Source organism: Salmo trutta, chromosome 5, assembly GCF_901001165.1.
Source record: "Salmo trutta chromosome 5, fSalTru1.1, whole genome shotgun sequence".
Lineage (NCBI taxonomy): Eukaryota > Metazoa > Chordata > Actinopteri > Salmoniformes > Salmonidae > Salmo > Salmo trutta.
Genome location: NC_042961.1, coordinates 56961507 through 56989106, shown reverse-complemented (window position 1 = coordinate 56989106; position 27600 = coordinate 56961507). Strand labels below are relative to the sequence as shown.

The following is a 27600-nucleotide window of genomic DNA, read 5'->3' as shown; positions in this document are numbered from 1 at the left end:
CTCTCTCTCTCTCTCTCTCTCTCTCTCTCTCCTCCTCTCTCTCCCTCTCTCTCTGTCTGTCTGTCTCTCTCTCTCCCCTCTCTCTCTCTTTCTCTCTCTCCCCCTCCCTCTCTCTCTGTCTCTCCCTCTCTCTCTCTGTCTCTGCTTTACTCTCTCTCTCTCTCTGTTCAGGCCTGTGGAGTAGACTTTGAGGTCAGAGCCTTCTGCGCCAAGACTGTAGAGGAGAAGATACATAAAAGGTAGACTGTAGTCTAAGCATGCTATGTGCTTTCATTCAGTGACTCAGTGATTCAGTGTGGAGGGTTTGTTAAATGATGGTGTATGTATGTACCAGGGTTGGGGGCAATTCCATTTAGATTCCAGTCAATTCAGGAAGTACACTGAAATTCCAATTCCAATTCTCTTCAATGTTTTTCAATTAGGACAATTTGTTTAGTTTCCGAATTGACAGGAATTGAAATGGAATTGACCCCAACTATGATATGTGAGCTGTTGATAATCCTAGTTTGTTTTACGGTTGTATGGTTTGTCATGTATTGTTTCTCCTGTGTTATTACAGGAACTCAGTGCGTCTGGTGATCCGTAAGGTGCAGTATGCCCCAGAGAAGCCTGGTCCTCAGCCCATGGTGGAGACAACACGATCCTTCCTACTGTCAGATAGATCCCTACATCTAGAGGCCTCGCTGGATAAAGAGGTAGGATACACACACACACACACACACACACACACACACACACACACACACACACACACACACACACACACACACACACACACACACACACTCACACACACACACACACACACACACACACACACACACACACACACACACACACACACACACACACACACACACACACACACACACATGGCAACACTCATTACACCTAAAGACCTCACTGGAAAAAATAGAGGTACACACACATGAATTTGTTAAAAGCGTTCCACAAATAATATTTGATTGATTGGTTATAGCAGATGAAAAAAAGGGGGGGAAAATGATGTTTTGTTGCTAGGCTACCTGCCATCATATTCTATCTCTCTCTATCTATAAAAATAGATATATATTTAACTAGGCAAGTCAGTTGAGAACAAATTCTTATTTACAATGACGGCCTACCCCGGACGATGCTGGGTCAATTGTGTGCCGCCCTATGGGACTCCCAATCACGGCCAGTTGTGATACAGCCTGGATTCGAACCAGGTTGTCTGTAGTGATGCCTCTAGCACTGAGATGCAGTGCCTTAGAATGCTGCGCAATCTATCTATTTCTCTATCTATCTCTCTATCTCTCTCTCTATCTATCTACAGTGTGCTCCAAAATTATTGGGAGAGAGACATTTTGTTCTTTTGGTTTTGTACTCCAGCATTTAGGATTTGAAATGATACAATGTGAATGTTACCCTCCCCTGTTATTGTAATGGTGAGAGAGGGTAATTAGCATGGCATGGGGGTATAACATTTGTGCGTCTGTAACTTTCTCACTCATCGTTATTCACGGTTCATTCAGGACAACCTGTAATCATGGTAGCATCCACATTAATGTAAAAGTGTTTATAAATGTATTCTATTCTTATTTACAATACAAGTGACTCCAAATTGACACAATACATTATTTACCATTCATTTCTGTTGGGCACAAAATAATCTGAAACACAACCAAAACAAACAGCAAATGCATCCAACAAGTTAGAATCACAAGCAGTAGAGTGTTTGGATAAAATCACTGGGGAAACCAAGCCAGGGGGAAAAATACATATTACAAAATATGTGTTGTGACAATTGCATTTTTTGCTTAATAACCTGTTAGTTCATCTTGTCACTGGGAGGATGGGACAACAATAAGAAGACACAGTGGCAGAATAAATTCAACCACTACTTTGTTTCGTCACAAAACCGGAGAGCAACATCTGTCTGGTGAAGACCACAAAACATATTGCATGTAACAAACAGTTCCATGGTCAAGCAAGGTAATGTTTCCAATATTTCCGGACTACTAAACAACTATTGACTTAGAACCAGAGTGAGTTTCCACAAGTCGCAAGGAAAACTGGAGCTGCCTCCACTTATTCCAGCACCATTTCAACTTTAACATTTAAACATCATCAAATCACCTCTGCTTAGTCTAATACAGTGACAACTTTAAGATACCAAAAACTATTTAGTCCAAGCAACTTAAGCTAAATATGTGGCTGTCCATTGTTCTGATGTGTGTGTGTGTGTGTGTGTGTGTGTGTGTGTGTGTGTGTGTGTGTGTGTGTGTGTGTGTGTGTGTGTGTGTGTGTGTGTGTGTGTGTGTGTGTGTGTGTGTGTGTGTGTGTGTGTGTGAGGGTGTGTGAGGGTGTGTGTGTGTGTGTGCGTTCGAGCAAGTAGAAAAAACATGTTAATTCACCTTACTTGTAGAGAAACAACAATGTCACCCTTCTCTTTCATGTTGCCTAAACGGTGTATGACTGTCATACAGTACACGATTTACGTTTTTGTTGTCCTATGCTATCTGGCTAAAATCCTAGCTCGCTAGCCTAACTTTCTTTCATGGGTAACGATGCACCAGGCCAGCTAGTTAACATTAGCCTTCTACATCTAGCTACATATTGAACTTCCATCCTCTCAGACCAGGGCCACAATGAATGAATTAATGGTTGGATCAGAATCGCCGTTATAATCATTGGCCAGTACGGAGAATTAAGTAAAACCACAAGTCCAAATCCATATCTCCATCCATGGCTCATTTAGGAAAGGGACAATTTTAGCTAGCTAGCTACTGGAGAACAACACAACGAGATGCAACAATTCCAGTTGTTTCTGTTGATGACATATTTCTCTGTGATTGGGAGTGAAGCCAAATGCAAAATGGCTTCCCTTGGGAGGACGCGAGAGGACCATTCACAGTTTAGCTCAACTCTGATTGGCTAGATGCTCGCTGGCTTCCTTTGCATTCAATGCTATGGGCGGCAACAATGTCATTCTCTTTTGAACCAGACAGCATGAGAAAGATGGCCTACAGAGAGAGAGGCGCAGTGAGATACATTCAGCCTCTTGCCAATTGAAGAAAAATGGTGAAACACAGAGTGACGAAAGCCTGGCTTCCCTTGGCATCCATGAATACACGCCACTGGTCACAAGCTTGAGGTATCATTGCATGCTAGGAATAAGGGACTAAATACTACACTTTTGACTAATACACATAAGTGAATTTGTACCAATACTTTTGGTCCCCTAAAATGGGGGACTATGTACAAAAAGTGGTGTAATTTATAAACGGTTCACCCGATATGGATGAAAATACCCTCACATTAAAGGAGGAAACCTAGTCAATTGTCCAACTGAATGTATTCAACTGAAATGTGTCTTCCACATTTAACCCAACCCCTCTGGGGTTGCTGCCTTAATCAACATCCACGTCTTCGGCGCCTGTGGAACAGTGGGTTAACTGCCCTGCTCAGGGGCAGAGAGACAGATTTTTACCTTGTCAGCTCTGTGATTCGATCCATCAACCTTTCGGCTACTGGCCCAACGCTCTAACCACAAGCCTACCTGTCACCCCCACACTCTAACCACTAGGGTACCTGCCGCCCCTACACTCTAACCACTAGGCTACCTGCCGCCCCTACACTCTAACCACTAGGCTACCTGTCGCCCCTACACTCTAACCACTAGGGTACCTGCCGCCCCTACACTCTAACCACTAGGGTACCTGCCGCCCCTACACTCTAACCACTAGGCTACCTGCCACCACTACACTCTAACCACTAGGCTACCTGTCACCCCTACACTCTAACCACTAGGCTACCTCTCACCCCTACACTCTAACCACTAGGCTACCTGTCGCCCCTACACTCTAACCACTAGTCTACCTGTCACCCCTACACTCTAACCACTAGGCTACCTGCCGCCCCTACACTCTAACCACTAGTCTACCTGTCACCCCTACACTTTAACCACTAGTCTACCTGTCCCCCCTACACTCTAACCACTAGTCTACCTGTCACCTCTACACTCTAACCACTAGTCTACCTGTCACCCCTACACTTTAACCACTAGTCTACCTGCCACCCCTACACTCTAACCACTAGTCTACCTGCCGCCCCTACACTCTAACCACTAGGCTACCTGTCACCCCTACACTTTAACCACTAGACTACCTGCCACCTCTACACTGTAACCACTAGTCTACCTGCCACCTCTACACTCTAACCGCTAGTCTACCTGCCGCCCCTACACTCTAACCACTAGTCTACCTGTCACCCCTATACTCTAACCACTAGGCTACCTGTCACCCCTACACTCTAACCACTAGTCTACCTGTCACCCCTACACTCTAACCACTAGTCTACCTGCCGCCCCTACACTCTAACCACTAGTCTACCTGCCGCCCCTACACTCTAACCACTAGGCTACCTGTCGCCCCTAAACTCTAACCACAAGTCTACCTGTCGCCCCTACACTCTAACCACTAGGCTACCTGCCGCCCCTACACTCTAACCACTAGGCTACCTGCCGCCCCTACACTCTAACCACAAGTCTACCTGTCGCCCCTACACTCTAACCACTAGGCTACCTGCCGCCCCTACACTCTAACCACTAGGCTACCTGCCGCCCCTACACTCTAACCACAAGTCTACCTGTCACCCCTACACTCTAACCACAAGTCTACCTGCCGCCCCTACACTCTAACCACTAGGCTACCTGCCGCCCCTACACTCTAACCACAAGTCTACCTGTCACCCCTACACTCTAACCACAAGTCTACCTGCCGCCCCTACACTCTAACCACTAGTCTACCTGTCACCCCTACACTCTAACCACTAGGCTACCTGCCGCCCCTACACTCTAACCACTAGTCTACCTGTCACCCCTACACTCTAACCACTAGTCTATCTGTCACCCCTACACTCTAACCACTAGGCTACCTGCCGCCCCTACACTCTAACCACAAGTCTACCTGCCGCCCCTACACTCTAACCACATGTCTACCTGCCACCACTACACTCTAACCACAAGTCTACCTGCCGCCCCTACACTCTAACCACTAGTCTACCTGCCTGCCCCTACACTCTAACCACTAGGGTACCTGTCACCCCTACACTCTAACCACTAGTCTACCTGTCACCCCTACACTCTAACCACTAGGCTACCTGCCGCCCCTACACTCTAACCACTAGTCTACCTGCCGCCCCTACACTCTAACCACTAGTCTACCTGTCGCCCCTACACTCTAACCACTAGTCTACCTGCCGCCCCTACACTCTAACCACTAGTCTACCTGCCGCCCCTACACTCTAACCACAAGTCTACCTGCCACCACTACACTCTAACCACTAGTCTACCTGCCGCCCCTACACTCTAACCACAAGTCTACCTGCCACCACTACACTCTAACCACTAGTCTACCTGCCGCCCCTACACTCTAACCACCAAAGCTGACACTCAGCGCTTTAACCGAATAGCCATTATATCATTTCAAATCCAAAGTGCTGCAGTACAGAGACAACGCAACAAACTTTGTCACTGTCACAGTATTTTTGGAGCTCACTGTATATTGACCCCCAACCCCTCCCCTTTATCTCTCATTCTTGTTCTCTCTCTTTCATCCTCTCTTTCTCCCCCTCTCTTTCTCCCCCTCTCTTTCTCCCCCTCTATTTCTCTCCCTCTCTCTCAGCTCTACTACCATGGAGAACCTATCAGTGTGAATGTCCATGCGACCAACAACTCCACCAAAACAGTCAAGAGGTTGAAAATCTCAGGTAAGACACACGCATGTCCTCAGACCAGGGGTTATGGTATCCTCAGACCAGGGGGTATGGTATCCTCAGACCAGGGGGTATGGTATCCTCAGACCAGGGGTTATGGTATCCTCAGACCAGGGGTTATGGTATCCTCAGACCAGGGGGTATGGTATCCTCAGACCAGGGGGTATGGTATCCTCAGACCAGGGGGTATGGTATCCTCAGACCAGGGGTTATGGTATCCTCAGACCAGGGGTTATGGTATCCTCAGACCAGGGGGTATGGTATCCTCAGACCAGGGGGTATGGTATCCTCAGACCAGGGGTTATGGTATCCTCAGACCAGGGGTTATGGTATCCTCAGACCAGGGGTTATGGTATCCTCAGACCAGGGGTTATGGTATCCTCAGACCAGGGGTTATGGTATCCTCAGACCAGGGGTTATGGTATCCTCAGACCAGGGGTTATGGTATCCTCAGACCAGGGGTTATGGTATCCTCAGACCAGGGGTTATGGTATCCTCAGACCAGGGGTTATGGTATCCTCAGACCAGGGGTTATGGTATCCTCAGACCAGGGGGTATGGTATCCTCAGACCAGGGGGTATGGTATCCTCAGACCAGGGGTTATGGTATCCTCAGACCAGGGGGTATGGTATCCTCAGACCAGGGGTTATGGTATCCTCAGACCAGGGGTTATGGTATCCTCAGACCAGGGGTATGGTATCCTACTAATGGCCTGGTAATATCAGCTAATTACTAATGGCCTGGTAATAACAGCTAATTACTAATGGCCTGGTAATAACAGCTAATTACTAATGGCCTGGTAATAACAGCTAACTACTAATGGCCTGGTAATAACAGCTAATTACTAATGGCCTGGTAATAACAGCTAACTACTAATGGCCTGGTAATAACAGCTAACTACTAATGGCCTGGTAATAACAGCTAATTACTAATGGCCTGGTAATAACAGCTAACTACTAATGGCCTGGTAATAACAGCTAATTACTAATGGCCTGGTAATAACAGCTAATTACTAATGGCCTGGTAATAACAGCTAACTACTAATGGCCTGGTAATAACAGCTAATTACTAATGGCCTGGTAATAACAGCTAATTACTAATGGCCTGGTAATAACAGCTAATTACTAATGGCCTGGTAATAACAGCTAATTACTAATGGCCTGGTAATAACAGCTAATTACTAATGGCCTGGTAATAACACACTAGGCCCTCCATGGAATGTGCTTGACGCCCCTAATCACTCTGGCATCAACGCAATGGAAAATCAAATCAAACGCTTCATGAGAGACTTGGCATTGAGAGTGAGTGGAATAGGATCACCTGTTGCTCAGTGAGAGACAGCTCCTCATATATAAGTGTTCCTACAAGCCCGTGTTGCGCAACATTTCTAGAAACTATGCAATTGCGTGAGACAACAGAGTTTTCAGCTTTCTATAGGCTAACTATATATATATTTATCAACTTTCCTAATATTGAACACATTGCTTTGTGCATTCATTTTTTGGTGGACTTTTTCAAAATACAAAATTCAAAAGGCACTCGCACATCTGAGCAAACGTTTTGCAGGTGCATGGCAACCGTTGAACAAGATGAAGGAAAAAGGAAACCGCACACGTATCGGCCTCACGGCCTTCCTCAGAGCTTTTGTGCATTTTTTTCATTAGCAGCCTTATGTAGACCTAGCCCCACGCACATCCGTTCCACGCATGGACAGGGTTGGAAGAAAGGAAAAACAAATAAGTGCTACCAAACATAACAATATGCATTTCATTATTATTCGAATAAAGTGTGTATATAAGACATATTAAACACGTCTGTAAAACCACAATGAGGACATAGCAAGTGTTCATTAATCATTGGGTACATCGTACGAAAAACATCAGAGTAATCTTAAATAGGGGCATAATTCATGTTCAAATTCACAACATAACATACATAGGCATTTCATCATTAAGTCCTTTAGGAAATAATGTCTGGAGGGTGAAAATCCAAAAACATTATTTTACTCAGAGTATTATTAATATCACCTCCCCTGTCTGATATCTTAACTTTCTCTATACCACAAAATCTGAAGGTAGAAATGTCATGTTTTAGATCATTAAAATGTACTGCGACTGGATATCCCTGTCGTTTCTCCTGATTGAACTTTTATGTTCACTAATTCTCTGTTTGAGAGAGCGGGAGGTCTTACCGACATAGCAGAGCCCACATGGACATTTAATAATGTAAATAACATGGGTGGTGGTGAACGTAATAATGTCATTTATTTGGAACCGTTTTCCTGTATGTGGGTGGCAGAAATATTCACACTTCATCATATTGTTGCACTGTGCGCATCCTCTGCATTTATAGCTACCATTTGGTAGAGGGCGTAAAAGAGCCTGGCTGATTTTCTTTTGTGGCTGGCAGTTGGCATGAGCCAATTTATCGCGTAAATTGTGACCTCTCCTATACACAATGAGTGGTGGATTCTTAAATTCAGCCGGCAAAACTGGATCAGATGATAAAACATGCCAGTGTTTCTTGACCACATCTCCCACTTTTCGCGAATTCAAAGTATATGTGGTTGTGAACATTACGGAGTGTTATTTTGCTTTAGCGGGTCTTTTTTGTAACAATTCATCTCGTATTTTTCCCAATGCCAAATGAAGAGCTTCATCCACACATTGTGGAGAATAGCCTCTTCTTAGAAACCTATTGCTCATCTCCGCTGCTTTTTCTAGATAATCCTCTGTGGAGTGGCATATACGACGCAGTCTGAAAAACTGGCTTCTAGGAAGTCCTCTTTTTAATGGCTCAGGATGGAAGCTGTCCCCCTGTAATAGAGTATTTCTGGCCGTTTCTTTTCTATACAGAGTAGTAAACAGGGTTCCATTTGATTTCTCAATCCACACATCGAGGTAATGTCGTCAATATATCGATACCACTTCAGGATTTTATTCAAAAATGGGTTTTCGTTTTTATTATTGACAAAACGTTCTTCAAATAGACCCACATAAAGGTTAGCGTAGCTCAGAGCGAATGTGGAGCCCATCGATGTTCCATTCGTTTGGAGGTAGTATTCATCATCAAACCTGAAATAGTTATACTTCAAAACATATTCAGCTCTAGAATAAAGTTTGTTGGTGGATATTCATCAGTATCTCTGTCTCCCAAATAGTGAGCTAGTGCTGCCAGCCCCCCCACATGGGGAATGCTGGTATATAGACTCTCCACATCTAATGTGATCAGAATACAGTCTTCTTTCAAACCAGTTATTGGTGAGATCTTGTTAATGAAGTCTATAGAATCTTTCACATAAGATGGCAATGCTTGCACATGAGTTTTAATAAAAGCGTCTACAAAGTTCGACAATGGCTCTAGCATTGAGCCTATTCCTGCAACCACTGGTCTGCCTGGATAATTGCCTTGTTGTGTTTTAGGTTTGTGTAATTTCGGTAAAATATACAGGCATGGAAGTATGGCACATTTGCAGCAAAGATATTGGTATTCAGGTTTTGAGATGAGGTGGTTTAATAGGGCTCCAAATTAGAGCATATTTCCCTTTGGAACACCTGTGTGGGATCAACACTCCGTTTTCTATAGAAACGTTCATTACTGAGTTGTCTCTGAATCTCTTCTTTATGTTTTTCATAGTCTAAAACAACCACAGCACCCCCCTTGTCTGCAGGTTTAATAACCACAGAGGAATCTTTCATTGCTTCTTGTTCGACTAACCTACAATAGGTATTAATCGAGGAGTTGTTAACCATGGGACAGAATTTGCTTTTGGGCATAAAATGGGTACCAGTTCTTTGATGTGTTTCTAGGCCCGAAACAGTGTTTTGCGAAAACACATGCTTAAGTTTAATCTTGCGAAAGAATTTAAACAGATCTACTTTCGTATCGAATGGTTTATCTGTACGTCTAGGTACCATAGAGAGGCCCTTAGATAAGACTGAGACTTGTGGACTTTTTAAAACCCTGGTGGCATGTATCTTGTAGCCTAGCTCATAGGCCTACAGTTGAAGTCGGAAGTTTACATAAACTTAAGTTGGAGTCATTAAAACTCATTTTTCAACCACTCCACAAATTTCTTGTTAACAAACTATAGTTTTGTCAAGTCGGTCATTTGAGTCAATTGAAGGTGTACCTGTGGATGTATTTTAAAGCCTACCTTCAAACTCAGTGCCTCTTTGCTTGACATCCTGGGAAAATCAAAAGAAATCAGCCAAGACCTCAGAAAACAAATGGTAGACCTCCACAAGTCTGGTTCATCCTTGGGAGCAATTTCCAAACGCCTGAAGGTACCACGTTCATCTGTACAAACAATAGTACGCAAGTATAAACACCATGGGACCACGCAGCCGTCATACTGCTCAGGAAGGAGACGCGTTCTGTCTCCTAGAGATGAACGTACTTTGGTGCGAAGAGTGCAAATCAATCCCAGAACAACAGCAAAGGACCTTGTGAAGATGCTGGAGGAAACAGGTACGAAAGTATCTATATCCACAGTAAAACGAGTTCTATATCAACATAACCTGAAAGGCCGCTCAGCAAGGAAGAAGCCACTGCTCCAAAACCGCCGTAAAATAGCCAGATTATGGTTTGCAACTGCACATGGGGACAAAGATCGAGCTTTTTGGAGAAATGTCCTCTGGTCTGATGAAACAAAAATAGAACCGTTTGGCCATAATGACCATCGTTGTGTTTGGAGGAAAAAGGGGGAGGCTTGCAAGCCGAAGACCACCATCCCAAACGTGAAGCACGGGGGTGGCAGCATCATGTTGTGGGGGTGCTTTGCTGCAGGAGGGACTGGTGCACTTCACAAAATAGATGACATCATGAGGCAGGAAAATTATGTGGATATATCGAAGCAACATTTACATTTACATTACATTTAAGTCATTTAGCAGATGCTCTTATCCAGAGCGACTTACAAATTGACATCTCAAGACATCAGTCAGGAAGTTAATGCTTGGTCACAAATGGGTCTTCCAAATGGACAATGACCGCAAGCATACTTCCAAAGTTGTGCCAAAATGGCTTAAGGACCACAAAGTCAAGGTATTGGAGCCCTGACCTCAATCCTATAGAAAATTTGTGGGCAGCACTGAAAAAGCTTGTGCGAGCAAGGAGGCCTACAAACCTGACTCAGTTACACCAGCTCTGTGAGGAGGAGTGGGCCAAAATTCACCCAACTTCTTGTGGGAAGCTAGTGGAAAGCTACCCAAAATGTTTGACCCAAGTTAAACAATTTAAAGGCAATGCTACCAAATACTAATCGAGTGTATGTAAACTTCTGACCCACTGGGAATGTGATGAAAGAAATAAAAGCTTAAATAAATAATTCTCTGTACTATTATTCTGACATTTCACATTCTTAAAATAAAGTGTTGATCCTAACTGACCTAAGACAGGGAATTTTTACTAGGATTAAATGTCAGGAATTATGAGAGCACATAGCCTACAGAGTCTAGTGAAACAAGACCCCTGGAACAGGGTTGGAGAGCATATAGCCTACAGAGGCTAGTGAAACAAGACCCCTGGAACAGGGTTGGAGAGCATATAGCCTACAGAGCCTAGTGAAACATGTTCTTATAAGCCAAGTGCTCAATTCTTCAAATGAACCACATTAATCTGCTTTACAACCGGTGTAGCCTACCCGGCTTATTAAAAACGTTAACGGGTGAAGTGCTTCCTCCGTTTGCTATTCGAGTGCAGGCTATGAATGTTTTTTTTTGTGTGGGCTATTCTAAATAAAAAAGAATTCCACACATGTATTAGTAGGCTGTATGTAAAGACCAGATTAAATTGAGAATAGTCTGATGGGTGAGAATATTATCAAGTGCTTTTCAAATTGTGAATTAGAGACTGATGAAGTGTGTGCAGCCTGCACAAAAAACAGAGCACATACATGCCTTTCATGAAACTTTTTTCAAACCCTCATTAGAGTCACATCATGCAGCCTTACAATGTATTAAAAATCGAAATGTATAGCCTAACGTCTGTATCACAAACAGTGGCGGTTCTTACTCTAAATGAAGCATACAGGAGGACCTGTTTCAAATGATCAATTTGTTAACTGCTCAACACAGAATAGCCGCATGTTCTCACTCCCTCTGAATCGTTTAGGAAAAAGACCCTTTCTATTTTATTCAGCTTTGTTCAATTATATTCTTCATACTATAAAATAATGCCTTGGGAATTCTAAGCAAATCTTGTCTGCTAAATGAACTAGTGTCGCCCACAGCCATATGGCATAGCCAGATCAGGACCTAACATAAGGACAACTCAGAGTATGCTACTCTGTTATTCTGAAATAGGCTACATTTTCTTCTTAAATGCAGATGTTCAAAAGGTCCGCATCAATGGCTTGTAGGCTATAAAGCCCTGTGAGACCGGCAGTGATTTGCATGACAGTTACCGGCTGACAAAAAAAGTCATATCCCCACAGCTCTGTCCCAGACGCGACTCCAACATATAGCCAGGCCTGCTCTCAGAACAGCCTTTGTTTCCAATAACGCGATTCTGCACAGACCAGACTAGAGACAGAAGGTTGATATTACAGTAGTACGTTATACACAGGTTTGTATGTGTTTGCTTCCTGTCCCTCTCTCTCCTACAGCGTGTCTCCTACAGTGTGTGTGTGTGTGTGTTTTCCTGCTGTGTTAACCCTCTCTCTCTCCCCTGCTGCAGTTCGCCAGTATGCTGACATTTGTCTGTTCAGTACGGCTCAGTACAAGTGTCCTGTTGCACAGGAAGAGGCAGAGTGAGTCCCCTTCTCTCCATCCCTGTCTCCTTCTCTCCAAACGTCTCTCTCCATCGCTGTCCCCTTCTCTCCAAACCTCTCTCTCCATCCCTATCCCCTTCTCTCCAAACCTCTCTCTCCATCCCTGTAAGTCTCTCCAAACCTCTCTCTCCAAGCCTCTCTCTCCATCCCTGTCCCCTTCTCTCTAAACCTCTCTCTCCATCCCTGTAACAGTCTCTCCAAACCTCTCTCTCCAAACCTCTCTCTCCATCCCTGTCCCCTTCTCTCCAAACCTCTCTCTCCATCCCTGTAAGTCTCTCCAAACCTCTCTCTCCAAACCTCTCTCTCCATCCCTGTCTCCTTCTCTCCAAACCTCTCTCTCCATCCCTGTCTCCTTCTCTCCAAACCTCTCTCTCCATCCCTGTCTCCTTCTCTCCAAACCTCTCTCTCCATCCCTGTCTCCTTCTCTCCAAACCTCTCTCTCCATCCCTGTCTCCTTCTCTCCAAACCTCTCTCTCCATCCCTGTCTCCTTCTCGCCAAATCTCTCTCTTCATCCCTGTCTCCTTCTCTCCAAACCTCTCTCTCCAAACCTCTCTCTCCATCCCTGTAACAGTCTTTCCAAAAATCTCTCTCTCTCCATCCCTGTCCCCTTCTCTCCAAACCTCTCTCTCCATCCCTGTAACAGTCTTTCCAAAAATCTCTCTCTCTCCATCCCTGTAACCTTCTCTCCAAACCTCTCTCTCCATCCCTGTCCCCTTCTCTCCAAACCTCTCTCTCCATCCCTGTAACAGTCTTTCCAAAAATCTCTCTCTCTCCATCCCTGTCTCCTTCTCTCCAAACCTCTCTCCATCCCTGTCCCCTTCTCTCCAAACCCCTCTCTCCATCCCTGTCCCCTTCTCTCCAAACCTTTCTCTCCAAACCTCTCTCTCCATCCCTGTAACCTTCTCTCCAAACCTCCCTCTCCATCCCTGTAACCTTCTCTCCAAACCTCTCTCTCTATCCCTGTCCCCTTCTTGTCCTCCTTCTCCTCTTCTTTGTCTCGTCTGTGAGAGAGAGAGAGAGAGAGAGAGAGAATAATGCAGACAGATTGTGTGGCCAAACAGACACTCACTTTCAGTAGTGTTTTTAATAGTATTGTTGTATTATTTCTGCATATCTTCTACCTCATATTGTATGACCCTCTATGACATCACCCAACCCCCCTTTCTGCTGGCACTGCCATGCCAGAATACCCCTCTCCTCCCCACCCCCCGTCTAACCCCGTCTCAACGGCCCCAGGTAACCTCATCTTATCCCGTCCAGTAACATCACAGCCCCTTGTCCCCTTGTTATGACATCTTAGAGTCAGTGTTTTCTCCCCCTGTACTGTAGTTTTACAGGTGACTGATGTAGTTCTGCACAGATGTGACACCTACAAAAAGTCTGTGGGCCGTGCCTCCAACCGGTGAGTAGAGGAGGAGCGACTGGCTAGGCCTTGACCCAAAATGGCCGCCCAAGACGTAACCCCCAGAGCTCCCAGACCCAGACCTCCCCACAACCCCAGTACCTGGCTCCCAGACCCAGACCTCCCCACAACCCCAGTACCTGGCTTGATTTTCGGTCCACCAAATCTTTCCCTCATGGCCTAAATTGAGATGCCCGACCTCACACTCTGATAATTCTCCTCCTTGTCCCCTGTTATCCAGTCCTCCACAAGAAGCCACTGGCCCCAAAACCCAATATCCTTTCTCTGAAATGAAGAGGATTCTCTCCCAGTCCAGTCCCCTTCCATGCCCCTCTCCCTCCCTGTTCCAGCATCTCACAGATCCTTTCTTTTCCTCTCTTCTTTCCTTACTGCTTCCTGAGCGTTGTGGATGCCTATACAAGAGGGAGTAGGAACCCATCACATATGAAAGAAATAATCTCTCTCTCACCTCCTCCACAGTGACCAGGTGTCCCCCAGCAGTACGTTCTGTAAGGTGTACACCCTGACTCCCACGCTCACCAACAACCGGGAAAAGAGAGGCCTGGCTCTGGACGGCAAGCTGAAGCACGAAGACACCAACCTGGCCTCCAGCACTATGTAAGAGACGAGAGAGAGACTAGAGAAACACATTACAGAGAGAGAGAGAGACTAGAGAGACAGAGATGAGAGAGAGACGAGAGAGAGATGAGAGAGAGACGAGAGAGACAGAGATGAGAGATGAGAGAGAGACGAGAGAGACAGAGAGAAACACATAGATTACAGAGAGAGAGACAGAGAGACAGACGAGAGAGACAGACGAGAGAGACAGATGAGAGAGACAGACAAAGACAGATGAGAGAGACAGAGAGGGAGAGAGACAGAGAGACTGTAGCACCCGGCCTGACCCTACTATAATCTAAATTCAAATGTCTACGGTTTGCTGATGCTTCTGTCCCCAACCAAGGAGGCCCTACAGCAGCACCTTTATCTTCTGCACAGATTCTGTCTGACCTGGACCCTGACAGTAAATCTCAGTAAGACTAAAATAATGGTGTTCCAAAAAAGGTCCAGTCGCCAGGACCACAAATACAAATTCCATCTAGACGATGTTGCCCTAGAGCACACAAAAACTATACATACCTCGGCCTAAACATCAGCGCCACAGGTAACTTCCACAAAGCTGTGAACGATCTGAGAGACAAGGCAAGAAGGGCCTTCTACTGCATGCCATTAAAAGGAACATAAAATTCAACATCCCAATTAGGATCTGGCTAAAAATACTTGAATCAGTTATAGAACCCATTGCCCTTTATGGTTGTGAGGTCTGTGGTCCGCTCACCAACCAAGAATTCACAAAATGGGACAAACACAAATTTGAGATTCTGCGTGCAGAATTCTGCAAAAATATCCTTCGTGTACAACGTAAAACACCAAATAATGCATGCAGAGCAGAATTAGGCCAATACCCGCTAACTATCAAAATCCAGAAAAGAGCCGTTAAATTCTACAACCACCTAAAAGGAAGCGATTCCCAAACCTTCCATAACAAAGCCACCACCTACAGAGAAATGAACCTGGAGAAGAGTCCCCTAAGCAAGCTGGTCCTGGGTCTCTGTTCACAAACACAAACACACCCCACAGAGCCCCAGGACAGCATCACAATATGATCCAACCCAATCATGAGAAAACAAAAATATAATTACTTGACACGTTGGAAAGAATTAACAAAAAAAAAACAGAGCAAACTAGTATGCTATTTGGCCCTGAACAGAGAGTACACAGTGGCAGAATACCTGACCACTGTGACTGACCCAAACTTAAGGAAAGCTTTGACTATGTACAGACTCAGTGAGCATAGCCTTGCTATTGAGAAAGGCCGCCGTAGGCAGACCTGGCTCTCAAGAGAAGACAGGCTATGTGCACACTGCCCACAAAATGAGGTGGAAACTGAGCTGCACTTCCTAAACTCCTGCCAAATGTATGAGCATATTAGAGACACATATTTCCCTCAGATTACACAGACCCACAAAGAATTAGAAAACAAACCCGATTTTGATAAACTCCCTTATCTACTGGGTGAAATACCACAGTGTGCCATCACAGCAGCAAGATTTGTGACCAGTGAAAAACATTGTTACGAAACTGTATATAGACAATTACATTTGAAATGTATATTCCTTTGGAACTATTCCTTTGGAACTTGTGTGTAATGTTTGCTGTACATTTTTTATTTCACTTGCTTTGGCAGTGTAAACATGTTTCCCATGCCAATAAAGCCCATTGAATTGAAGAGAGAGGAAGAGAGGAGAGAGCGCACATTCAGAAAGTATTCAGACCCCTTGACTTTCCACCACGTTACAGCCTTATTCTAAAATGTATTAATTGTTTTTTTTCCTCATCAATCTACACACAATACCCCATAATGACAAAGCAAAAATAGATTTTGAAATGTTTGCAAATTTATTACAAATAAAAAACTGAAATATCACATTTACATAAGTATTCAGACCCTTTACTTAGTACTTTGTTGAAGCACCTTTGGCAGCAATTACAGCCTCAAGCCTTCTTGGTTATGACGCTACAAGCTTGGCACACCTGTATTTGGGGAGTTTCTCCCATTCTTCTCTGCAGATCCTCTCAAGCTCTGTCAGGTTGGATGGGGAGCGTCGCTGCACAGCTATTTTCAGGTCTCTTCAGAGATCTTCGATCAGGTTCAAGTTAGGGCTCTGGCTAGGCCACTCATTCAGAGACATGTCTCGAAGCCACTCCTGCTTTATCTTGGCTGTGTGCTTAGGGTCATTGTCCTGTTGGAAGGTGAACTTTCACCCCAGTCTGAGGTCCTGAGCGCTCTGGAGCAGGTTTTCATCAAAATTCTCTCTACTTTGTCTGTTCATATTTCCCTCAAGCCTGACTAGTCTCTATGTCGCTGAAAAACATCCCCACAGTATGATGCTGCCACCACCATGCCTCACCGTAGGGATGGTGCCAGGTTTCCTCCAGACGTGACACTTGGCATTCAAGTCAAAGAATTCAATCTTGGTTTCAACAGACCAGAGAATCTTGTTTCTCATGGTCTGAGAGTCCTTTAGGTGCCTTTTGGCAAACTCCAAGCTGGTTGTCATGTGCCTTTTACCGAGGACTGGCTTGCATCTGGCAACTCTACCAACAACAAAAAAACTGATTGGTGGATTGCTGCAGAGATGGATGTCCTTCTGGAAGGTCACCACCCTGACCAAGGCCCTTCTCCCCCGATTGCTCAGTTTGGCCAGGCAGCCAACTCTAGGAAGAATCTTGGTGGTTTCAAACTTCTTCCAGTTAAGAATGATGGAGGCCACTGTGTTCTTGGGGACCTTCAATGCTGCAGACATTTTTTTGGTACCCTTCCCCAGATCTGTGCCTCGATATAATCCTGTCACGGAGCTCTACGGACAATTCCTTTTACATCATGGTTTGGTTTTTGCTCTGACATGCACTGTTAACTGTGGGACCTTATATAGACAGGTGTGTGCCTTTCCAAATCATGTCCAATCAATTGAATTTACCACAGGTGGACTCCAATCAAGTTGTAGAAACATCTCAAGGATGATCAATGGAAACAGGATGCACCTGAGCTCAATTTCTAATCTCATAGCAAAGGGTCTGAATACTTATATAAATATGTATTTCCGTTTTAAATTTTTAATACATTTGCAAAAATGTCTAAAAAACATTATGGGGTATTGTGTGTAGATTGCTGAGGATTTTTTTATTTATTGAATTCATTTTAGAATAAGGCTGTAATGTAACAAAATGTGGAAAAAGTCAAGGGGTCTGAATACTTTCTAAATGCACTGTATGTACAAACAACAACAAGCAAGGTTACATTCAAATCTGAGATACACACACACACACACACACACACACACACACACACACACACACACACACACACACACACACACACACACACACACACACGTGTAGAAACACACAAACACACACACACGAATAGAAACACACACACACACGTATAGAAACACACACACAAACACACACGTATAGAAACACACACACACATGTATAGAAACACACACACACTCACATGTATAGAATCACACACACACACGAATAGAAACACACACACATATGTATAGAAACACAAGCACACACATGTATAGAAACACAAACACATATAGAAACACACACAGGTAATTTGCGACTTCTTGAGAAACCAAATTAGTCATCAGAATTCAGATAAACAAACAAACAACTGCCTAATATCAAGGTTGTGACTAGATGGAGTACAGCTATGGACCGAAGGTTAACAGAGAATTTTATTTAACCCTTTTTCTGACCTTATTAACCTAATTCTCCTAACCTGCTAAGAACAATTCACTTCCGTCCGTAGCTCGATACCATTTAGTCAAAACATCATATACATGCCTGCAGTTGTCCTCTGGTCTCTATATGTTGTGTTAGTTTGTGTTTGGTTCTGTTTGATGTGTCCAATAAGGAGCTTCTGTTTGATTTGTCCAATAAGGAGCTTCTGTTTGATGTGTCCAATAAGGAGCTTCTGTTTGATGTGTCCAATAAGGAGCTTCTGTTTGATGTGTCCAATAAGGAACTTCTGTTTGATGTGTTCCAGAGTGAAAGATGTGTCCAATAAGGAGGTTCTGGGGATCCTGGTGTCCTACAGAGTCAAGGTCAAGCTAGTGGTGTCTCGCGGAGGGTGCGTTACACACACGCACACACACACACACACACACACACACACACACACACACACACGCTCAAACTAGTGTTGTCCCACGGAGGGTAGGCTGCATCTTGGCTCCTACACTGTCTAACATAGATTTATGTAGTGGTTGTAAGTGAATGTTTCCACCTGGATTACACTGGAATGTTCTCTGAGTATCAGTTCATCTCTGCCTAATGTGTGTTCTGGCGCAGGTCCAACATAACTGTGTGTGCTCTGTCCAGGGATGTGTCGGTGGAGCTGCCTTTTGTTCTGATGCACCCCAAACCCTCTGACCTACCCATGTCCAGACCTCAGTCAGGTACAGACCAATGTGTGTTTAATAGAGAAAAAGATGTATTAGAAAAGTGTTTTGCGGGAATATTTACCTGTTTTGAAATGTCATTACTTTCACTCACAGTCGTCCCAGAAACAGATGCCCCAGTTGGCAGTAACCTGATAGAGTTTGAGACAAAGTAAGAGAGAGAAAGCGTTTGTGTATCTCAAATTTTAATGTAACCTTGTTTGTTGAACACAATTTGAATCTCTCTTCCTCCTTCTCCCTCTCTTCATCCCTCCTCCCTCTCTCTGTCAGTAATTTCTCTCAGGATGATGACTTTGTGTTCGAGGACTTTGCCCGTCTGCGGCTGAAAGGAACGAAGGACGATAAGGATGAGGATGACCACTTGTGCTAGCTCTCCCTCCCCCAGGACCATGCACCTGAACCTGGGGAGAGGTGCTAGGCGAGTCCCTGGTCTCATGTTGTCTCCAGGCCAGTAGGCTCAACTTCAGAAAGGGGGAGCAGGAGCACTCATATATATTATATTTTTCATTTCCCCCCCTTTCTACTTCTCCTTCTTCTTCTCTCTTCTTTCTTGTACATCTTTGATGGCATTTTCCATTTCTACTCCTTCGTTTTGTCATGCGTTTGTTTGAGAAACAGAGAGAATGAGAGATGAAACAGAGAGAGTGAGAGAGAGATGGAGAGATTTATAGGAGTGTCGAGTCGACAGTCTCTGTTTTAGGGAATCCTTCTACATGTTTTGGATCCATTCTTTGATTCAGGGTTGATGTTATATGTTCTATACGCTCTATAGGTCCCAGCTTTATAAGAACTGGGTAGACAGACAGATATACATTTGTCATTATTTACATGATGGAATACCATGTACCTAAGGTTGCAAAATTCCCCAAATTCCCAGATTTTCAAGAAATTCTGGTCAGAAGAATCTGGATTTCCTACTTATTCTCTCCTGATTCTGGGAATCTTCCAACCAAGATTTCTGGGAAAACCTGGGAATTTTGAGGAAAGTTTGGGGAATTTAGGCAATCCTATATGTAACTGTAATGTACAGGACTGCGTTGCTGCACAACTACTTAGAGGGAACATGAGTTTAATAGTTTAGTTAATTACATTGTTATGACATAGTTATTACCAGTTATTACACTGTAATTACATTGTTATGACATAGTTATAACCAGTTATTACACTGTAATTACATTGTTATGACATAGTTATAACCAGTTATTACACTGTAATTACATTGTTATGACATAGTTGTAACCAGTTATTACACTGTAATTACATTGTTATGACATAGTTATAACCAGTTATTACACTGTAATTACATTGTTATGACATAGTTATAACCAGTTATTACACTGTAATTACATTGTTATGACATAGTTATAACCAGTTATTACACTGTAATTACATTGTTATGACATAGTTATAACCAGTTATTACACTGTAATTACATTGTTATGACATAGTTATAACCAGTTATTACACTGTAATTACATTGTTATTATGCTACTATTATTATTACACCTTTACCCATTATACCCAATATGTAACTCAATACTTTACCCCTTTATGGCAGGTGTGAAACGATTACATATCGTCACAGTGAGGGAGTGAGTGTGTAAGTGTACTGTGTGTGCAGTGTGCTTACAGTCAGCTACAGTGAGCGTTTTTGTGTAGTGCACTTTACACCCTGCGACAATAACTGTAAGTGCTTACACTGAGGGTGTGAGTGTGATGCGTTCAGCGTGAGGATGCAGGCGATCGTATGTACAGACAGTGTATTCTGTTAATTAAGGACTACATAGGAGACTTCAGGCAGCAAAGCCTACACACCCACACACACACACCCTACATTCAGCGGATGCCATGAACACGATAAATAGCTATTCTTTAACGTTCATGATTTGCCCAAAGTCGTTTTCTTGGTAGGTCAGGTGGCAGTTTGATCGAACCCAACTGTCAATAAGATCAGGGCTCATGTCTATGACGATAGCCTACTGTACTTTACTGGGCCAATTATAAAGCTGTGGTTTTCTAGAGGAGTAGGAGTCCTGATCTAGGATCAGGTCCCGCCTCAATATAACCTTATTCATTTTGACAGCTCACAAAGGGTGCCCCCTGGTGTGTGAAAAGCTGTAGTCTTCTGCAGGTCTATCAGTAGAGTATTTAAAGGAGGTTGAAGGTGGAAGTTTCCCCCTCCACTGATACAAGGTAACATTATTTTGGTGTAGGGCAGCGGTTCTCAAACTTGGTCCTCTGGACCCAAAGGGGTACATGTTTTGTTTTTTGCCCGAACACGACACATCATTTGATTCAAATGATCAAAGCTTGATGATTAGTTGAGTATTTGAATCAGCTGTGTAGTGCTGGGGCAAAACCCAGAAGGTGCTCCCAGAGGGGCTCCGGGACCGAGTTTGGGAAATACTGTTGTAGGGTAATCTGATCCTAGATCTGTGGTTAGGGAGTGACTTCTACCTCAATTGTGGTAAGTTTAACATTGACCAACCTCTTAAACCTACCAGCATCCAACTTTAGGCTCAATCATCAGAATCACCAATGTAGGGAGCAGGGGAAAGGGGGGGTGGGAGGGAAATTAATGGAGAAAAAACATTTTATTTTTGTTGTAATAATCGCCAGAGATATATACGTACTTAAATGTTGCCATTATTTGTATTTTATTCTTAAGACATTGTTTTATTTTTTATTATTAAAAAGTCAGGTGATATGAACCAACTGCTGTAAATATTCGTACTGTTCCGTTCAACTCAACAGCCAATAGGTGTTCACTATAGAACACTGCAGTCCAATGACCGAGCACAGTTTATAGGATAATCAGTCACAGAATCCCACGGTTTATAGGATAATCAGTCACAGAATCCCACAGTTTATAGGATAATCAGTCACAGAATCCCACGGTTTATAGGATAATCAGTCACAGAATCCCAGTTTATAGGATAATCAGCCACAGAATCCCACGGTTTATAGGATAATCAGTCACAGAATCCCCCAGTTTATAGGATAATCAGTCACAGAATCCCCCAGTTTATAGAATAATCAGTCACAGAATCCCACAGTTTATAGGATAATCAGTCACAGAATCCCAGTTTATAGGATAATCAGTCACAGAATCCCACGGTTTATAGGATAATCAGTCACAGAATCCCACAGTTTATAGGATAATCAGTCACAGAATCCCACGGTTTATAGGATAATCAGTCACAGAATCCCAGTTTATAGGATAATCAGCCACAGAATCCCACGGTTTATAGGATAATCAGTCACAGAATCCCCCAGTTTATAGGATAATCAGTCACAGAATCCCCCAGTTTATAGGATAATCAGTCACAGAATCCCACGGTTTATAGGATAATCAGTCACAGAATCCCCCAGTTTATAGGATAATCAGTCACATTATCCCCCAGTTTATAGGATAATCAGTCACAGAATCCCACGGTTTATAGGATAATCAGTCACAGAATCCCACGGTTTATAGGATAATCAGTCACAGAATCCCACAGTTTATAGGATAATCAGTCACAGAATCCCACAGTTTATAGGATAATCAGTCACAGAATCCCACAGTTTATAGGATAATCAGTCACAGAATCCCACGGTTTATAGGATAATCAGTCACAGAATCCCCCAGTTTATAGGATAATAGGTCACAGAATCCCACGGTTTATAGGATAATAGGTCACAGAATCCCCCAGTTTATAGGATAATCAGTCACAGAATCCCACAGTTTATAGGATAATCAGTCACAGAATCCCACAGTTTATAGGATAATCAGTCACAGAATCCCACGGTTTATAGGATAATCAGTCATCGAATCCAAGTTTATAGGATAATCAGTCACAGAATCCCAGTTTATAGGATAATCAGTCACAGAATCATCCCATGGTTTATAGGATAATCAGTCACAAGATCCCATGGTTTATAGGATAATCAGCCACAGAATCCCAGTTTATAGGATAATCAGTCACAGAATCCCAGTTTATAGGATAATCAGTCACAGAATCATCCCATGGTTTATAGGATAATCAGTCACAAGATCCCATGGTTTATAGGATAATCAGCCACAGAATCCCAGTTTATAGGATAATCAGTCACAGAATCCCAGTTTATAGGATAATCAGTCACAGAATCCCAGTTTATAGGATAATCAGTCACAGAATCCCAGTTTATAGGATAATCAGTCATCGAATCCAAGTTTATAGGATAATCAGTCACAGAATCCCAGTTTATAGGATAATCAGTCATCGAATCCAAGTTTATAGGATAATCAGTCACAGAATCTCAAATCCAGGTTCTCAAGGACCCCTTAGTTAACTTACAATTATCTATAAACGTAATTTAAACATACTTCATCAATTGAATGTAGTTTCATAAGTCCACTTTAAGTTTGATAAATAAGTTCTGTTTTGAAATGTATAGGAAATCAGAATAACCAGGGGCCCCTCGGGACCAGGATATGGAAAGATGGGCTACTACTGTATAATCTAGATTGTAGACACTTCATAGGCTATTACAGAGTACTTTGCAGTCAATTATGGGTATACTGTATGTCTGTAAAGGTGTTTAGGTGCAGAATGAAGATCGATAGGGAGGATTGATTGATCGATTGACACTTGGCTCATTTATCAGATTGAAAATCACGGTGTTTGAACAGGTTATATATGTATATAACATAAAAGGGGAAAACTATCCACCTAATGTACCGTTTCAAAGAGGGACAAGCTTCAACTATGGCAAGCCAAGAGGAACAAATGACTAAGCCAGCAAATGCAATGTAACAACACTGATCACCTCTTCTTATGAGAAGTGTTGAATTGATTGCAGCCGTCGCCATTTTGGTTCAATGACAATAATGTTTTTTCTTAACATGAAATGTGTGGGCTCATTCAACTTGTGTAAACCCATCAACAATTGTCCATGGTTAATGAGATTTATATTGATGGTCACGTTAACAAACAATGTTGCACATTAGTTTTTACCCCTTTGAATGCACCATACTGTTACTAACACCCAGAGGATGACATCATAGGCTGAGGTTGTAAACAGGGTGTAATCATAGAAATAGAATTTCTAGAATTGACATCTCCATTCAAGTCATGTTTATTTCCCTTCTTGTAATTATATTTCTATGGGTGTGATGATGTCAATCACAACACACTAGTCATGAAGCTTCACAATTAGGTTATAAAGGTTCCTAAGAAGGTGATAAACGTCATACTCTGTTCATGTTATGAATGGATCGACGCATGGCATTCTAAAAATGCAGTGTCTTAAAACATTATGAACAATTTAGTGATATAGAACATTCAGAACCTCCAGAAGCTCTCTTAGGGACCATGTAAATGTTACAATGAGCTATTTTGTATTTAAAGTGGCCTCTTATGACACAGTATGCCCTATGAACCTTCATAGCACCCTTATAAACAGCCATAAAGGATGATGAAATTGTGTAAAAGAAATAAGGCATGAAAGGCTGTCATATATTGATGATGTCACAGCTAAGGGGGCCTCTTGTGCCTGCTTTAATATTCAGTTATATCATGTTTTATGACTGCATCATAAGGTGAATGTTTATAAGGCATTATAAGACTTTGGAAGAGACCACTTCAGGTAGTTATGTTACCAGATTTTCCTTTGTTTGTAAATCTGAATGGTGATTGTCCTCGTCAGTCTGTAAGCCAGTCAAGTGTAGAGAAAAACAAAAAAACTTAAAGTGGAAGTTCAGTATTTCACAACTTAACCATGGATTACTTTCTCCATAGACTACTTTTAGGTTGAGGAAACATCGAAAACACTCAGTAAAATACTGAACTTCCCCTTTAAAAACAAAGATCTTCTATTTTTGTTCCCTTCCACCTTAGTTGAGGTATCCATGGAAATGCACGGAATCATGTTGATTTGTAGACTATTGAGTCACGACTTCTATTTTATTTTAAGGACAATTTTAAGCTACTAGAACTATTACTACTGCTAAAATTGAGATTCATAGAGAACTGTACTTAAACGCTACCTGATAATTTAATAAATTCACAGATAAAGTAAGACAAAGTATATTGTTATTAAGGAAACCAAGATACTGTATAAGCAATATGTTATTTTAGTCAATAAAATTGAACAAAATCACAATGACATTTTTTTTTTTAAGGTTTAAAAGCATTGGAGAATATATGTCGCTTCTTTATTTTGTACTGCATTTTAGAAAATGTCAATTTTTAAAAACAGTTAACATACAAAACAGGTCTCAGTGTGTTTATTTGTTAGTGTGTACTGTCTGTGTGTATAAAATATGAAGGAATGTATCAAACAAATAGGGAAATGTAATGAAACACTAACTTTATTACAAAACATAGCCGAATACATTTTATGACTAATATCAAATAAAAATCAAAAACAAAAGAAAAGTATTTCAGTCCCCATCTCTCCGCGGCAGGTGGTGCCAAGACACGACGGTGACAACAAGCCATGGAAACGTCCACCTCCGGCGCTCTGCCGACCATCGTTCTGGTGTGACTGTTTTCTCTCAGGGTTGTGGATCCAGCATGACTTCGCAGGTGCGTCCCAGCTCTCCCAGTTTGACCCTGGCGTACTCTGCTCTGTTCAGGGCCATCTGACAGTCCTTCCTAGCTGAGTATGTGGAGCCTTCGTGGGGCTGGCCTGTGGCAACCTGCAGGGGAGAGAGAGAAAGAAGGCAGTGTGTGAAAGGGAGAAATTTAAGTGTTCAGTTAGGTGAATGTGGGCCGTTCTGACTAGCAGAATGCTACGCTACCAGGTGAATGTGGGCCGTTCTGACTAGCAGAATGCTACGCTACCAGGTGAACGTGGGCCATTCTGACTAGCAGAATGCTACGCTACCAGGTGAACGTGGGCCGTTCTGACTAGCAGAATGCTACGCTACCAGGTGAACGTGGGCCGTTCTGACTAGCAGAATGCTACGCTACCAGGTGAACGTGGGCCGTTCTGACTAGCAGAATGCTACGCTACCAGGTGAACGTGGGCCGTTCTGACTAGCAGAATGCTACGCTACCAGGTGAACGTGGGCCGTTCTGACTAGCAGAATGCTTCACTACCAGGTGAACGTGGGCCGTTCTGACTAGCAGAATGCTACACTACCAGGTGAACGTGGGCCGTTCTGACTAGCAGAATGCTACACTACCAGGTGAACGTGGGCCGTTCTGACTAGCAGAATGCTACACTACCAGGTGAACGTGGGCCGTTCAGACTAGCAGAATGCTACACTACCAGGTGAACGTGGGCCGTTCTGACTAGCAGAATGCTACACTACCAGGTGAACGTGGGCCGTTCTGACTAGCAGAATGCTACACTACCAGGTGAATGTGAAATATGCATAACTTCGATGTAGAAAGAAACCTATGCTATTACTGTACTTAGAAAAACCAATAGGCTGTAGTGTAGTCACATAATGAGAGTCATATCTACACTGGCAAGTTACATTTCTATGTTTCAGTTCCCGGTGTGGCACACCATGTGTGTGTGTCTGTGTGCAAGGCCATGCATGCTTGTGTCAGTCTGTGTGTCTGTCTGTCTCTTCTTTGTCCTACCTGTGTGAGATATTTGATCTGTGAGCTGAGTTCAGTCTCCACTCTGCTGACCGAGCCAGTAAACTGACTAAGCTGTCTGTCCAGGAAACTGGCATTGTGCTTGTCTTTAGACAGCTCCAACACGATGTTACCTAGAGAAGATGAACACAGTAAACAGTATTAGGCATATATGTATTTACGTACAGATACTGACATTGTGCTTGTCTTTAACAACTCCAGGCGATGTTACCTGCAGGAGTCAGAATATGAGCACAGAAATCAACATTATCAAAGAGTAGTCTAGTCTACAGATAGAGATAATAGAGCGACAATGAATGCCCATTCTTTCGAGAGCTCTATTTCTAATATAATAAATGTGTGTCTACCTACCGCTAACTAGTTATATGTAACATGACACAGGTATAGTAAGCTCTGGTCCAGCAAGCCGCACTATGGATCAGAGCTAACCCACTGGGCAAAAACCGGTTAAATAAACGTCGTTTCCAAGTCATAAACAAATCCATGTGATGACGTTGAATCAACGAGGAAACCCGATTAGATTTGCAAAGTCTTTTCAAACTGTTAACGTAAATTTTTTCAAACTGTTAACGTAAATCCTATTACATTGTGAAATGTTTTGTTGATTTCCCTCAACCAGGTGTACTGTAAATCAAAACCAGACGTTGATCTACCGTCTGTGCCCAGTGGGAATATATAGCTAGCTAGGTACATGTTTCTCATTACAGAGTAGTTGAACGGTTGTTGCGGCAGGCAGAGATGACGTTATACAGTAAGTAACGTCAGCTACTAACCGGCGCACTGCAGAATCGTTGCAATTTGATTCTCAACCTCCTCCAAAGCTCTCAGTCGGTCATTCGCCATCACTTTCACTCACTGGGAGTAATACAATCAGAGAAACGAATCTTCCCAGAAGCGACTACGGCACAATATCGTAGCTAACAGGTTGTTAACTCAATGCATTCATCCAAAATGCTGCCAAACTCATTCATGTCAAAACCACACATTGCAGAAAGCGAACATCAATAAAATCCCTTCTGAGAAAGGGCGCGTGGAAATAACGTCAACACATTCGG

The 27600-nt window shown here is 43.1% G+C and overlaps 2 protein-coding genes across 2 annotated transcripts in view; one reads left to right on the top strand and one right to left on the bottom strand.

Moving 5' to 3' along the window:
- The window catches only part of LOC115194627 (arrestin red cell), a gene marked incomplete in the record, with an annotated part of 48764 nt that extends 23561 nt beyond the window's left edge, over window positions 1–25203 (top strand). The window contains 9 exon segments of the mRNA XM_029754477.1: window positions 172–239; window positions 560–695; window positions 5667–5751; window positions 12436–12508; window positions 14413–14550; window positions 18557–18640; window positions 18892–18968; window positions 19068–19122; window positions 19242–25203. Coding sequence (XP_029610337.1) covers window positions 172–239; window positions 560–695; window positions 5667–5751; window positions 12436–12508; window positions 14413–14550; window positions 18557–18640; window positions 18892–18968; window positions 19068–19122; window positions 19242–19341 — 816 coding nt within the window.
- An 81-nt stretch (window positions 25204–25284) lies between these two features.
- Window positions 25285–27591, bottom strand: LOC115194629 (mediator of RNA polymerase II transcription subunit 11). Its single transcript, XM_029754479.1, has 3 exons — window positions 27319–27591; window positions 26528–26658; window positions 25285–25632 (listed from the first exon to the last, which is right to left on the bottom strand). The coding sequence occupies exons 1-3, from the start codon at window positions 27386–27388 to the stop codon at window positions 25489–25491; spliced, it is 345 nt and encodes a 114-aa protein (XP_029610339.1). The 5' UTR covers window positions 27389–27591; the 3' UTR covers window positions 25285–25488.
- Window positions 27592–27600: the final 9 nt, after the last annotated feature.

Excerpts from the sequence above, each read along its gene's own strand:
- LOC115194629 (XM_029754479.1), bottom strand. The coding sequence starts at position 27,388 with ATGGCGAATGACCGACTGAGAGCTTTGGAGGAGGTTGAGAATCAAATT. Across the intron at positions 26,659-27,318 it reads AACGATTCTGCAGTGCGCCG|GTAACATCGTGTTGGAGCTG; the intron begins GTTAGTAGCTGA and ends CATCTTCTCTAG. Across the intron at positions 25,633-26,527 it reads AGATCAAATATCTCACACAG|GTTGCCACAGGCCAGCCCCA; the intron begins GTAGGACAAAGA and ends TCTCCCCTGCAG.